This window comes from Pezoporus occidentalis, unplaced genomic scaffold (genome assembly GCF_034315485.1).
Source record: "Pezoporus occidentalis ecotype Australia unplaced genomic scaffold, CSIRO_AGI_Poc_V1 ctg157, whole genome shotgun sequence".
NCBI lineage: Eukaryota > Metazoa > Chordata > Aves > Psittaciformes > Psittacidae > Pezoporus > Pezoporus occidentalis.
In genome coordinates this window covers 1,416,833-1,430,172 of record NW_026913393.1, presented here as the reverse complement: position 1 = coordinate 1,430,172, position 13,340 = coordinate 1,416,833, and the positions used below count along the sequence as shown (strand labels likewise).

At 41.3% G+C, this 13,340-nt stretch overlaps 1 protein-coding gene across 2 annotated transcripts in view; it reads right to left on the bottom strand.

The window, feature by feature from the left end:
- LOXHD1 (lipoxygenase homology PLAT domains 1) overlaps positions 1–13,340 on the bottom strand; it is a 170,595-nt gene that overhangs the window by 52,623 nt on the left and 104,632 nt on the right. For both annotated transcript variants that reach the window (XM_062611784.1, XM_062611783.1), the window contains 3 exons: positions 8,483–8,599; positions 4,158–4,320; positions 252–406 (listed from right to left, as the gene is read on the bottom strand). In XM_062611784.1, the coding sequence (XP_062467768.1) occupies positions 252–406; positions 4,158–4,320; positions 8,483–8,599 (435 nt within the window). The remainder of the gene's footprint in view (positions 1–251; positions 407–4,157; positions 4,321–8,482; positions 8,600–13,340) is intronic.

Here is a 13,340-nt window from a genome sequence, read left to right as displayed (position 1 = left end):
GTTTATATGGATCAAGATCATAATTTGTCTGTCAATGACTTCACAAAAAGCATCTACCATTTGCTGAAGTGCCTGTTGGTTGTAATACTCAGCTGAGAGTCTATACAAATAATTTTAAAAGGTAATGAATATAGTAAGTGGTATCAATCAGTTCATCCCTCATAGGAAAATACAGCCTATAAAGAAAGTCATGGACTTACTAGGTTAAAGACTGGAAAATGGAAAGTGTTATTAACTCGTTGCATTTGTACCTGTCCTCTTTCAAACTTGTTGAAGTTTGTTTCAGATTTGCTGAGTTTTCTCTCTCCTGTGTCCCCCAGATCTCCATACATATTTAGGAAAACATTAGCATCTGTCCCAGCACCATAGATATCTCCAGTGAACACACTGATCTTGTAGGTGTGAACTGCAGAAAGAAAAGGAGGTGTGATTTCTGGCCAGGTGAGTTATCAAGATCTATCTATCTTAGCCACTGAATTTACCAAAGAAAATGGTCCCCAAGCTTTCTGCTTATCACTCAGTTCTTGAAGGCTTAAAATCCCGTATGTTTTATGCTTCCAGGCTTCTGGTAATGATCCAAAGACTGGGGAATCACTGGGATGAAGTTTGCTGACTTTCCTTTTCTCCATCTAATCAATGTCTGTCCATTGCTTTGATCACACAGTTCACAGTTAAAAATGCAAAGAATCACGGTTATTACTGGATGCGAAGTCAATAGAGGTGAGGGAACTCAGCCTTTTCACACCAAGTCTCAAGGGACATACATCTGAGAGCAAGTGATTCAGTGTTGTGAATTCTTTATATTCCATCTTCCATAAACAAACCAGGAATTCAGATGTGCAATTACTACCAGAGTTAATGGCATGTATCTCTATAAATTCCCCAAACAGAAAGAGAACAGGTTTCTGGGTTCTTTTGCTGAGACAGTATTTAATTAAGGAAGTGCTGGAGCTGTACTGTTTAAGTACCCTTTCTCTTTAGCTTGCTCAATAAAGATCCAATAAAATCCCATCAAGTCTTTAGTAATGTACTTTACTAAACCTGTTAAATACTCCTATTTTTATTTTGCTACTCTTTTTCCTAATTACACAGGGAAAACAAACAGCTACTGAAAGCATCCTCTCCAGGAAAACAATTAGGAACTACATGTCTCTGATTACTGTGGTGGCATACGAGCCTTGGAGAATGCCTCCTTGCAACTCCCAGGGCAATGCAAATGGGAAAGAGACACAAAATCTTAGTTATGATTCTTCTTTATATGTTAACTGCATGAAAGAAAATATCTATATTATCTTTTTATTCTGTACCTAGCTTTCCCAGTAAACCAGGGACTATTCTGACATGGACATTGTCCATGAAGGATTTCCACTGATTTCTCTGAGAAATGGATCAGGATCATTACCTGAGACTATTCAACAAGCTAGGTACAATGCCAGGTTTTCTGGTTTGCCTCTTCATATTATGTCCTGCAGTGTTAAAGCTTAATATTAGAAAGACAACTGTTACACTAACAATAAAGAAAGTAATGAATAAAGTCAGTTCTATGCGTCCCTGTTTGGTTTTCACTCCCCAGTTATGGACACCTTCAAGACTGAAATGTAGTCTACTACATAAAAAGTGATCTTCAGAATAACACAAGCTGATTTTCCATTGTCATTTAGATTGTGCCACAGCCCAAGATGCGTGAGGACTTGTGGAGGTGAAGAAGACATAGTTCCCATCCCAGATATTTTATATCTAAAGCAGAAGTCCCCATACTTAGTCCTAGCTCCCAATCAAAATAAACCTTTAGTTATCTAAAAAACCTGTTCCATAGATTGTAAAACTTGACCTAAGTCTTTGTGCTTTAAAGATAAAAAATAGTCACCTAGGTTGGTTATCACATAGTAACTAATGCAAAGTATCATAGAATGAATCACAGAATAGTTTGGGCTGCAAGGGACATTAGAACTTATCCAGTTCCAACCCCCTGCCATGGGCAGGGACGCCTTTCACTGGACTAGGTTGCTCCAAGCCCCGTCCAGCCTGGCCTTGAGCATTGCCAGCAATGGGTCAGGTAAAGCCACAGAAGTGAGTAAATTAAAGAAAATGTCATCTAGCAGTGATGCATTTACTCACTGATATTAAAACTGTCTTTGCCTCTTCAGGAAAAAGAAAATCTCACATGTAGTTCCTAACAGGACAAAACGGCACACTTCTCTCTTTTAAGGGCACAGAGGTCAGGCTCCAGCTTTGCTTAAAGCAAGGCACCTCTGCCCTTGACAATGGAAAACACTTAAAATCCATCTAAATTCCACTCTGACAGTGGTGTACTGTAAATGTAAATCAGACTCTGAGAGAAAATAAACAGGGAGAGAAATTATTTTCTCTGTTGAATCATCTTGTTGCCAGATGCAAGAACCAAGAATGAAAATGGCAGCTGAATTCAATTTGCTCTGCTCAGAGTGTAGGAAGGTTCATGACTTCTCCCAAGGGCAGAAGGAGTGGGATAAGTAGGTCCTAAAAAATACTTAGGACCAGCTGGACATACAGAGAAGCAACAAGTTTGGAATGAAACTTGAGTTCTTGTTCAGTTGCTTCAGCTACCAGGAAAGCCAAACACAGCATATGAGCACTGAGATAGGCTCAGAACTGAATAAGTAATTCTTCTCTAAATTTATTATTTATTCTTCTATTTATTATTTATTATAATAATAATTTTATTATTTATTACACTCTAATTTGTCTCTAAATTGTAGAGACATCAATTTGATGGATGAACCACTCGGTGCATAAAGACTGGCTGGATGGCTCAACACAAAGAGTTGTGGTCAGTGGTTCAATGCCTGGCTGGAGACCAGTAACGAGTGGTGTCCCTCGGGGATCGGTGCTGGGACCAGCCTTGTTCAACATCTTTGTCGCTGACATGGACAGTGGGATTGAGTGCGCCCTCAGCAAGTTTGCCGATGACACCAAGTTGTGTGGTTCGGTTGACACCCTGGAAGGATGGAGTGTCATCCAGAGGGACCTTGACATGCTTGTGAGGTGGGCTGATGCCAACCTCAAGAAGTTTAACCATGACAAGTGCAAGGTCCCACACCTGGGTCAGAGCAATCCCAGGCACAGCTACAGGCTGGGCAGAGAAGAGATTCAGAGCAGCCCAAGGAGAAGGACTTGGGGGTGGTGGTCGACAAGAAACTTAATGTGAGCCGGCTGCAGTGTGCACCTGCAGCCCAGAAAGCCAACCGTATCCTGGGCTGTGTCAAAAGGAGCGTGACCAGCAGGTTGAAGGAGGTGATCCTGACCCTCTGCTCTGCTCTTGTGAGACCTCACTTGGAGCATTGTGTGCAGTTCTGCCAGAGGAGGGTTATGAGGATGATCAGGGAACTGGAGCATCTCTTGTATGAAGACAGTCTGAGGAAGTTGGGGCTGTTCAGCCTGGAGAAGAGAAGGCTGTGTGGAGACCTCAGAGCAGCCTTCCAGTATCTGAAGGGGGTCTATAGGGATGCTGGTGAAGAGACTCCTCATTAGGGACTGTAGTGATAGGACAAGGGGTAACAGGTTAAAACTTAAACTGGGGAAGTTTAGATTGGGTATAAGGTGGAAGTTTTTTACTGTACTGATGGTGAGGCACTGGAACAGGTTGCCCAGGGAAGCTGTGAATGCTCCATCCCTGGCAGTGTTCAAGGCCAGGTTGGACAGAGCCTTGGGGGATATGGTTTAGTGTAAGGTGTCCCTGCCCACGGCAGGGAGGTTGGAACTGGATGATCTTAAGGTCCTTTCCAACCCTAACTGTTCTATGATTCTATGATTCTCCTCCTCAGGGGCACGGGTAGGGTAGGAAAAGAAGGGTCAGAGTGTACAGGACAGGTGAAGTTGGAAAAATGTTTGCAGAGCCTGGAAGAGAGGATGGAAGGATTTTGTTAGGCATTAGAGGAGATGTGCAAAATATGTTTGTGTGAAAGGGTGTCTGTGACAGGTTTATAAATGGCCTACAGGAAAATAATGGTATTATTGCACAGAAGTGCTTCAGGTATAAGAGAAGCCAGAGAACAGGAAGGGAAAGAAATGTGAATGGTCATACCAGCATCGCATTTGCCTGACCTACATGTGTTTCATTTAAAAAAAAAAAAAAAATTAGATTAAAAGGTCTCTACTTACTCCAAGGATTACGTTACCTTCCAATGGGTCTTCAACTTCTTCCTCTATCTGCTTAAGTGTCCCATCCTTCATGAGTTTTTCAGTAAAAATTTCAGATGGTACCAGTTCTCTGACAATCTCGCCGTCATCCTCAGACTTCGCAAGCCATCTTTCACATGGAAATGTGACAGTTTCTGAGCCCTGAAGTGAACATGACAGAGCTAATCTCTTCAAAACAATGTGAACACATGTTAGCATTTCCCCTTTGAAAACACTCTGACATGCAGGCAAGGATTTTTAGCTCATGTCTGTATGCGTTTATATGCAGATGCAGACCTGAAATAGTATACAGAAATACATGTCCTCCAGAAAGAGGACATCTGAGGGCTCTGAAAAGAGGCAGCAAACAGTATTCCCAATGCTGTGTGAGACTGGATGTATGAACCAGCAGATCTCTGCCCTTCCCAGTTTTTGATCTTGCAAATTCCTAATCTTGTGAAGTTCTAATCAGGACCTCACCATTCCTGCTGAAGCCATGTTTTACTGAGACACTGCAATTCCTCTTCTATCCTTATTCAGGCAGCTATCTCTTTGAAGTTAGTAGGGTTTTTTTCTGAGACAGTACTTCAAGATTTTGCCCTATAATTTTGTGACTCAAGCTGGTTTCCAGGCAATACCCATACACACATTAAGAGGGAAAAATACTGATTTAATCTTTTGACCTTTTGTTTTGTCTTCATTTTGGTGGAAACAAATATGATTTCTATCATCAAACAAAAAAAAACAATAGAACATGTGTTTTCTACTTGGTAAACAAAATCAATCCCAGACTACTCATTAAGAACAGACTCCCATAAGGCCTCCAAGATGGTAAGATGCAGGCAGCTTTCTGTGTGCTGGCACCCCAGGCTATGTCTCCATAAAGAAAGGGGCATGAGCCATCATGCAAGCTGCAGAGACCCCAAGTCTGAACAGAAAAAGAAACATTAGTTTTAATCTCACAGTAACTAAATAAAGGGATTAAAAAATACGGCCTTTTCCTTACAGACAAATTCATAAATTCTCTCTTAAGCAGCACAGGAACCTTCTTCTGCTACTTTATGTGCCAGCAGTTTTATGTATCATATACATAGGAATACTGTCCACCTTAATTACTCTCATGTAATTATTTATCAGATTAATACAGGGTCCTTTCTTCACTATTTTTACTATTTAAATAGTAAAATATTAACATATAGTAAAAGGAAATAGCTCTCCCTGTAGCAATCTTGAATATTGCTATCATTGTGTACTACTGCCTTCAGCTGCCAGATCCTGCCCTTTCTGACTCGGTTGCTGGGGAGAAATAGCTTGTGCACCTAAGATCAGAGGCACACTCCAGTCACTGCTAACCTTGCATGAACAGGCCATCATATGATTGTGCACAGATCACAGATGAGCTCCTCTGCAGGAGCTGAACCCCTCCAAGGGGTTTGTATGATCAAGCATCTTGACTCTGCAGCATAATCATCTTTTATATCCACACAGCCCAAATTTTCTGCTGTCAACGAAATGCCATTTCCCCTCCTCTCTGCTGCTCCCTGCAGTGCTGCTGTTTAACCCCAGACTTGCAATGTTTAAATCCGTAAAGCGGTTTGGACAATGATCAGTGCAAAATGGTGTCAAACAAGCTGGCACCACCTTGGATGATTTCAAATATTTCACTTTCAAGTGTTAACTTGGGCAGTTTGAGCAAAATACAACACCTACTGACTGGCCATGCCATTACTGCTGCCTCCTCATTTCTGCACTGTCTGACCACTTACCCTGTGTTATTTTACTGCATGCTGGGCTGATGAGCGGTGCTTATCTCCCCAACTACAGCCTGGGAAGAGAGGGCTTTCCAGACGATCCTTTAGTGCTGAAACTCTCTTATTCAAGTAGAGATCCCACCTCAGTCACATCTCTCGCTGAAGCTTTTAACTGCTCCTAAACTTATGTAATGTTGGCTGTACATGCCATTGATATGAACACTGTTTGTTAATAGGGTATCTAGGGACTTGAGGGTCTGCACAGTGGAGCATAATGTGCAGTTATTGCAAGAGTTAATTGTATCATTATTGTTAATCACCATGTCATTGCCACAGTCTTCACTGGGGTTTCCTTATTTGTGGTTGCATTAATATTTGAGTGACGTAAAGTGTGCTGCTTTATGTTACCCACAGTAACATCCTCTTGTAGCTCTGAACAGGATTTGTTTCATTACATTTTGAGTCTGGCCCAAAGCTAGAAGCAGGGTACAACAGTGTGCTAAAAATCAGGGCTTTGCCCTTCCCCAGGTTGTAACCAATGAAATACAATAATCAGATATAATTGGCATGCCAAGACAGAACTTTACTGGCATGCAACAATCCTCACTTCCAACCCAAGTGCTTTCAATTTAATTTCAAAAGTTACTGACCTCATTTTTCTTTTGCATTATTACAGATACATCTAGACCTATCTTAGCAGTCTAATCAGGTAGCACAGCTTTTAGAAGTGTTGGCAGCATATTGCTATGCTGTGGCAGGTCATAATATCCTGCAGCTGATCAGTGGCATCATGCAGTGTTCTGCTTTCGTCTTTTCTTCCCGTGCCATAATCAAAAGATCAGCAGACTTGTAAATCTCTCCATTTTTAAGTTGTTCACGGGTTTCCTTCCTTCTTCCACTTTCCCGGGGTTCTCATCGTCCTTTAAGTGGCTATAATGATGGCAGAGCCATACATCACAAAGACCCTTTCTGGACTAAAGGAAGAGCACCCAACATGGAGCTCTCGGGAGCCTCCCAAAGTGCTCAGCTAAGGGTAGGTGTAGAAAAAGGCTGCCCAGAAATCTCTTTTGTCTTGGTTTCCATACCTTCGTGTATCTCCCTTCCCTAGCCTATGACCAATAACAATACCTCAAGGAAAAGTAATCTTGTTCATTAACTTAATGAAATTGTACAAAGCAAGGGTTAGTCAATACACAGATACAGGGTCTGACAGTAACAGACCGGCAAAAAGCTAATAATAATAAAGAATCAAAGAGTATTGGCTTGTGAAGAAGCTTGTATAGGAGGATACAGACTTGTGCATGATGAGGAGGGTTTTGGCAGACCTTTGATATGATCATTAGGAAAAAGAGTAAAAAGTATCCTGGAAATTTTGATGGAAGGAACAAGACAAGAAGTAGGTTCACTGTGACTGAACAAGGTGTGTTCACACCAAGACTAGATATTAAAATTTACTTCAGGAGGGGACAGACCTGAGGACTGAGGTGGAAATGGAAGCTGACATCCTTTTGAATAAGGGGAGAAAGGACAAGACAGAGGAGAGAGCCCTGGTGTTGCCAAACACAGCTACTGCTCCAATTCTGAACTGGTCCTGAAGAGGTGATATTCTTCTGAACTTCTCTACAGCCAGATTCATGCCTGTTTCTACAGCCAATATCTGAAAGTATAGCTGAGGAAGAGTTTCTTAGGTGGACAAGGTCAAGATGACCTATCTGGCTGCACTGCCTTAATCCTGTTGACATAATCAACCAAAAGTCCTAGCACCTAACTTGATGGTTTTTATAAGAGTGATTTTGAAACTTGCACTGACAAGCATTTTGCTTGTCTTAGTTGTACCAGCTCCCTGCACTTGTTCTTCCAGAATTATGGGGCTAATGAATTTATTTCTTGTCCATGTTTAGCAATGGTAACTTTTTGATTTTGAAATAGTACACTCACTTTCTTGCCTCTGATTGTTCATAACAAAACTACACATGAAAATATGAAGCTTTGATCTCTTCATCACCCAAACCACTATCTAAGACAGCCTTTAGGACTCAGAGATGTACAGCAACAGTGGTGCAGTGCAGCACAGGCACATTGTCTCAGGCCCCTACTTCTTCAGCTGCATTTGCACACCAATGGGTACAAACTCAAGAATCTCCCCTCTCAGTCCAGCAAGCAAGTCATGATACTATTGCCTCCAAACTCAGCAAGCAGATTGCTCCTTCACACACCAGATAAAGATTAGTGAAGACTTCCAAAAGGTTGAACCACATCACTGCTTTGCTCCCATCTACTGCCAGGATGAAATAACCCTACTCTAGTCAAAAGGTAGAATGAAAACAGCATTTTTTTTTTTTAAGTAAAATAGTGACTGCAGAATCTTATAATCAACATTTGAAGACTAAAACACCGTAATACATGTTTGTTGTCCCCATATCCAAAGCTCTAGCAAGTTCATTAGTGTGCAGTGTCCTTTAGGGAGTCATTTTTCACTGTTAATCATGCTTTGTGTACAGAAGATGCGCTTTGGGAAATGGAAGCAGCTGCTAATGGAAACATACCGCAGAGTGCTGGGATTTGCAGCCTACCTTTCCATTTGGCAACAGCCTCCGAATTGCAACACGGTCCAAATGCCATCCGGAGTTCACTCCTTCACCCTTGTGTCCTATGCGGATCTTTTCAATAATGTCACCAACATCCTCCAGCTTTTTCCATCCACACAAAAAAAAAAAAAAGAAGAGAGAGAAAGAGATATGTTGAAGAGCAGCATATATTCGAGATACTCCTTCTTTAGCTTATTTCCTATTTTTCGAGCCTTTATGAAGTTCTAGGGGAGCAAATACTAGAGTTGATGTCAGTTATGCCCTAACCTGAATTTTAGCTACAGGGTTTCCCTGAACTTCCGTTCCAAATATTGAGACAATCTTACCTTACACAAATTACCAACAGTATGAGATAGGTTTGGCTGCACAGCAGCAATCCTGCAGCTCAGGCTTCTCTGTATGAGTGGGAATGAAAGTAAACGCTTGGAAATTGCAATACTGATGCTTTTAAGTTGTTATTTTATATCCTTTTTCTTTTTAAACACTCATATGCACTCTTAAAACACTGGAAGAAAAGCTTTGCAGTCAACATACAATATTAACAGCCTGGTATTTCATATCATATCTCTCCTGTTCTGCTACAGAATCCCAATGTCATTCTGAACATGTCAAGAGGGTCACCATCATATGAAGTGGATACTAGTTTTTTAATTCCTCATCTTATTACTTGAGTAATTTGTTACTAGTTCATTACTTTCAAGTCATCTCCCTTACAAAGGATTGAACAGGAAAAATTGTATTTTCTCTTAAGTAACAGCTTTTGGTTATTTCACTACAAGCTTTTCGTATAGCTGGCCTTTAAATAAAATAAGGCTGGCTGCAAACCTCTTGTTCATAGGAGAAGCACACTGAGCTGTCTTTCTATCCATAGGGACTTGGAATCTTGTTTTCTTGAAAACATGAGAAAACTGAACATCTCACTTTGAACCACTGGAGACTAGTCCCTTCTTCGCTTCCCAGCTGATAGAATTGCCTCATACTGAAGCAAAGACATCAATAATGAGGGCAGTAAGACTGACCACACTAGTCAAGGAGTTTCACACTCAATACAAACTGGGTTTAACTTCATCAGCCCTGTCCTGACTTTAGATATCATAAGATTCATTGCAAAATAATTAAAAGATCCAAACTTGTTTCTAAAACTCACACATGCACACAAATATGTACTAAGGGAAAATTATTTTCTCCTCTTTTGTTTTTCAAAATACTATTCTTTCAATGAGGCTTTTAATCAATACATAGCAATCACATGATGATTGACCAGTAAAGATCCATGTTAAGGAAGTGGTCTTTACTCTGCTGTAGACATCTGCAGCAAATCATCACTTTGGAGCATAGCTGAGAAGAGTCGCTAACCTTTTTTGCCTCTTTTGCGAAATGCAAAATGGTAAAGGCAGTTAAAACACTAAAATAAATGCACTACTCTCAGTTTGTGTGTTCGGAAATCCCCGGATTGTTTTTAAGGTCTGTTGAACTCCAAATTATGGATCTACACAGGTAAGTGAAAGAAGAATGTATTTTGCTTCATCCCAATCTCCTGAAGCAAGAGGAACTGGCAAAGACAGAATAAGGCCTGGGGACAGGTTAATATGATGTTATAAATCTAGAGAACAAACGGCATTTCCACTCGCTTCATCTAAGAAAAGTACTGATGTTTCAGGTTCTGCCCAGCCTAAAATAAATCTTATGGAATAAAGGAATAACAATAACACTCAGTTTAAGATTTATACCTATGGGTTAACGCAATCTCTATTATGAAAAACTGTGGAAACTCTACCAAATAAGCCTTTTTCTTTGTTTTTAAGGAATCACACTGGGGATTTATTTTATGATTCATGCCATATAACAACAGTGTGGGCTGGAAGAATTTTAACTTGTTTAAAAAGTTTAGTTTAAAATTTGCCTTCAACTAGATAAACAAACCAAACTCAAAATACAGAGGTTTTAGGGTCTTCTATGAAGTCAGTGTTGGTGTTGCAGCCACGGATTGAGGGTAAGGGCATGAAGCAGTATGGGAAGGATAAGCCAAAGCAGGACTGTCTATAGTTTTGCCTCTTAAAAATTTTCAGTAATGAGTATATTATGAACGGAAATAACTGACTACTCTACATGTAAATGAGCTCACTCACTGATGTGCACTGGCTTACTATCTGCATAGAATTCTATAAGAATATGCAAGCAAAAGATCTTTGAGATTTAACCTTCTCCCCAGATTTATTTAATAAAACCCATAAGACTTAAAATAGAATTAAACATTTCAGAAATAGAATCCTTTCCTTTTCCCTGATGCCTAGTTCCTTAATTTGTGGTATCTATAAAAGTTTATGCATTTTTCTCCCTTAAGTGCTACAGTAGGAGTTTCTGCTTAAGATAAATTGGAACAGGCTGCCCAGGGAACTGGTGGAGTCACTATCCCCGGAGGTATTTGAAAGACGTGTAGATGTGGTACTTAGGAACATGATTTACTGGTGGACTTGGCTATTTAGGTTAGCGACTGGATTCAATGATTTTAAAAGTGTTTTCCAACCACAATAATTCTATGATTATTTATTAGTTCTGTAGACACTTCAGGAAATGCTTGATAAGATCTTTCAAAATGTTAGCCCTGGATATTCAAAAATCATGTTGACTGCAGCAAGGTAATGGTCTCTGCGTCTGAGGATACAGAGAAAAAGAGATGTTTAGTTTGCCATAGAGTTAGCATAAATGAACAGACCATCTACATCAAATGATGTACTATAAAAGTAGTGAGCACCATGGACTCTTCAACATGATATGATGAAACAGGAATATGAAATGATGCAAAGGCAGCTAATTTCAGTGATACTGCAAGCACCTGGTTCCAGTTACTTTTCAAAGTATTGCAGACTGCAAGAGAAAGCAAATAGGCAACAAAATAAGGGTAAGGAGAGGTACACATATTAGATCTGGTATGCATAATGACTGATACCCTCTCTTTACTAAATATGGTCTAGGAAATGGAAGATGTAAAGGCCTTCCTAAGTGGCTTTCAACTTTACCTGGAAGGGCAAGCCTTTGTGTCTATGCATTTGTACATCTCAGCTCCACGATAAAATTGCTCAAGCCTTTACAGGGTTTAACATGGAATTAAGTCATGATGACACTGCATATTGAGACCTTTGAATTACTACTAACTGAAGGTGTGTAAGAAAATATTTGATCCAGTTGCAGAACATAATTCTTCAAGAAAAGAGCTGAAAAGTTTTTTGCTAAAAGGGAAGTTCCCACTTCACTCCATTTTATCTTCTTAATCCCTTTAGAGCAACCTAAGATCAGAGAATCATGGAACAGTTAGGGTTGGAAAGGACCTTAAGACCATCTAGTTCCAGCCCCCTGCCATAAGCAGGGACACCTTGCACTAAAACATGCTACCCAAGGCTTCATCCAACCTGGCCTTGAACACTGCAAGGGATGGACCTTTCACAGCTTCCCTGGGCAACCCATTCCAGTGCCCCTCACCATCAGTACAGTAAAAAACTTCCACCTTATAGCCAATCTAAACTTCCCCTGTTCACGTTTTAACCAGTTACCCCTTGTCCTATCACTACAGTCCCTAACTAATAGTCCCTCACCAACATCCCTATAGACCCCTTCAGATACTCTGAGGTCTCCACCCAGCCTTCTCTTCTCCAGGCTGAACAGACCCAACTTTCTCAGCCTACTATCATACAAGAGATGCTCCAGTCCCCTGATCATCCTCATAACCCTCCTCTGGACTTGTTTCAGCAGTTCCATGTCCTTTTTATGTTGAGGACACCAGAACTGTACACAATACTCCAAGTGAGGTCTCAGGAGAGCAGAGTGGAGGGGCAGGATCACCTCCTTTGACCTGCTGGTCACGCTCCTTTTGATGCAGCCCAGGATACGGTTGGCTTTTCAGGCTGAAGGTGCACACTGCAGCCAGCTCACGTTAAGTTTCTTGTCGACCAACACCCCGAAGTCCTTCTCCTTGGGCTGCTCTGAATCTCTTCTCTGCCCAACCTTTAGCTGTGCCTGGGATTGCTCCAACCCAGGTGTAGGACCGTACACTTGGCATGGTTAAACTTCATAAGGTTGGCATCTGCCCACCTCACAAGCGTGTCAAGGTCCCTCTGGATGGCATTCCTTCCCTCCAGCGTATCAACTGAAGCACACAGCTTGGTGTCATCGGCAAACTTGTTGAGGACGCACTCAATCCCCCTGTCCATGTCAGCGACAAAGATGTTGGACAAGACTGGTCCCAACACCGATCCCTGAGGGACACCACTTGTTACTGGTCTCCAGCTGGACATTGAGCCATTGACCACAACTCTTTGTGTTGAGCCATCCAGCCAGTCTTTATGCACCGAGTGGTCCATCCATCAAATTGATGTCTCTCCAATTTAGATACAAGGATGTCATGAGGGACAGTGTCGAACACTTTACACAAGTCCAGGTAGATGACATCAACTGCTCTACCCCTGTCCATCAGTTCTGTAGCCCCATCACAGAAGGCCACCAAACTGGTCAGGCAGGATTTGCCCTTAGTGAAGCCATGCTGGCTGTCACCAAGCACCTTGTTGTTTTTCACGTGCCTTAGCATGCCTTCCAGGAGAATCTGCTTCAAGATTTTGCCAGGCACAGAGGTGAGACTGACTGGTCTGTAATTCCCTGGGTCATCCATTTTCCCCTTCTTGAAAATGGGGGTTATATTTCCCTTTTTCCAGTCATCAGGAACTTCACCTGACTGTCATGATTTTTGAAATATGATGGACAGTGGCTTCACAACTTTATTTGCCAGCTCCTTCAGGACCCATGGATGGTTTTCATCAGGTCCCATGGACTTGTGTAAATTCAGGTTCTT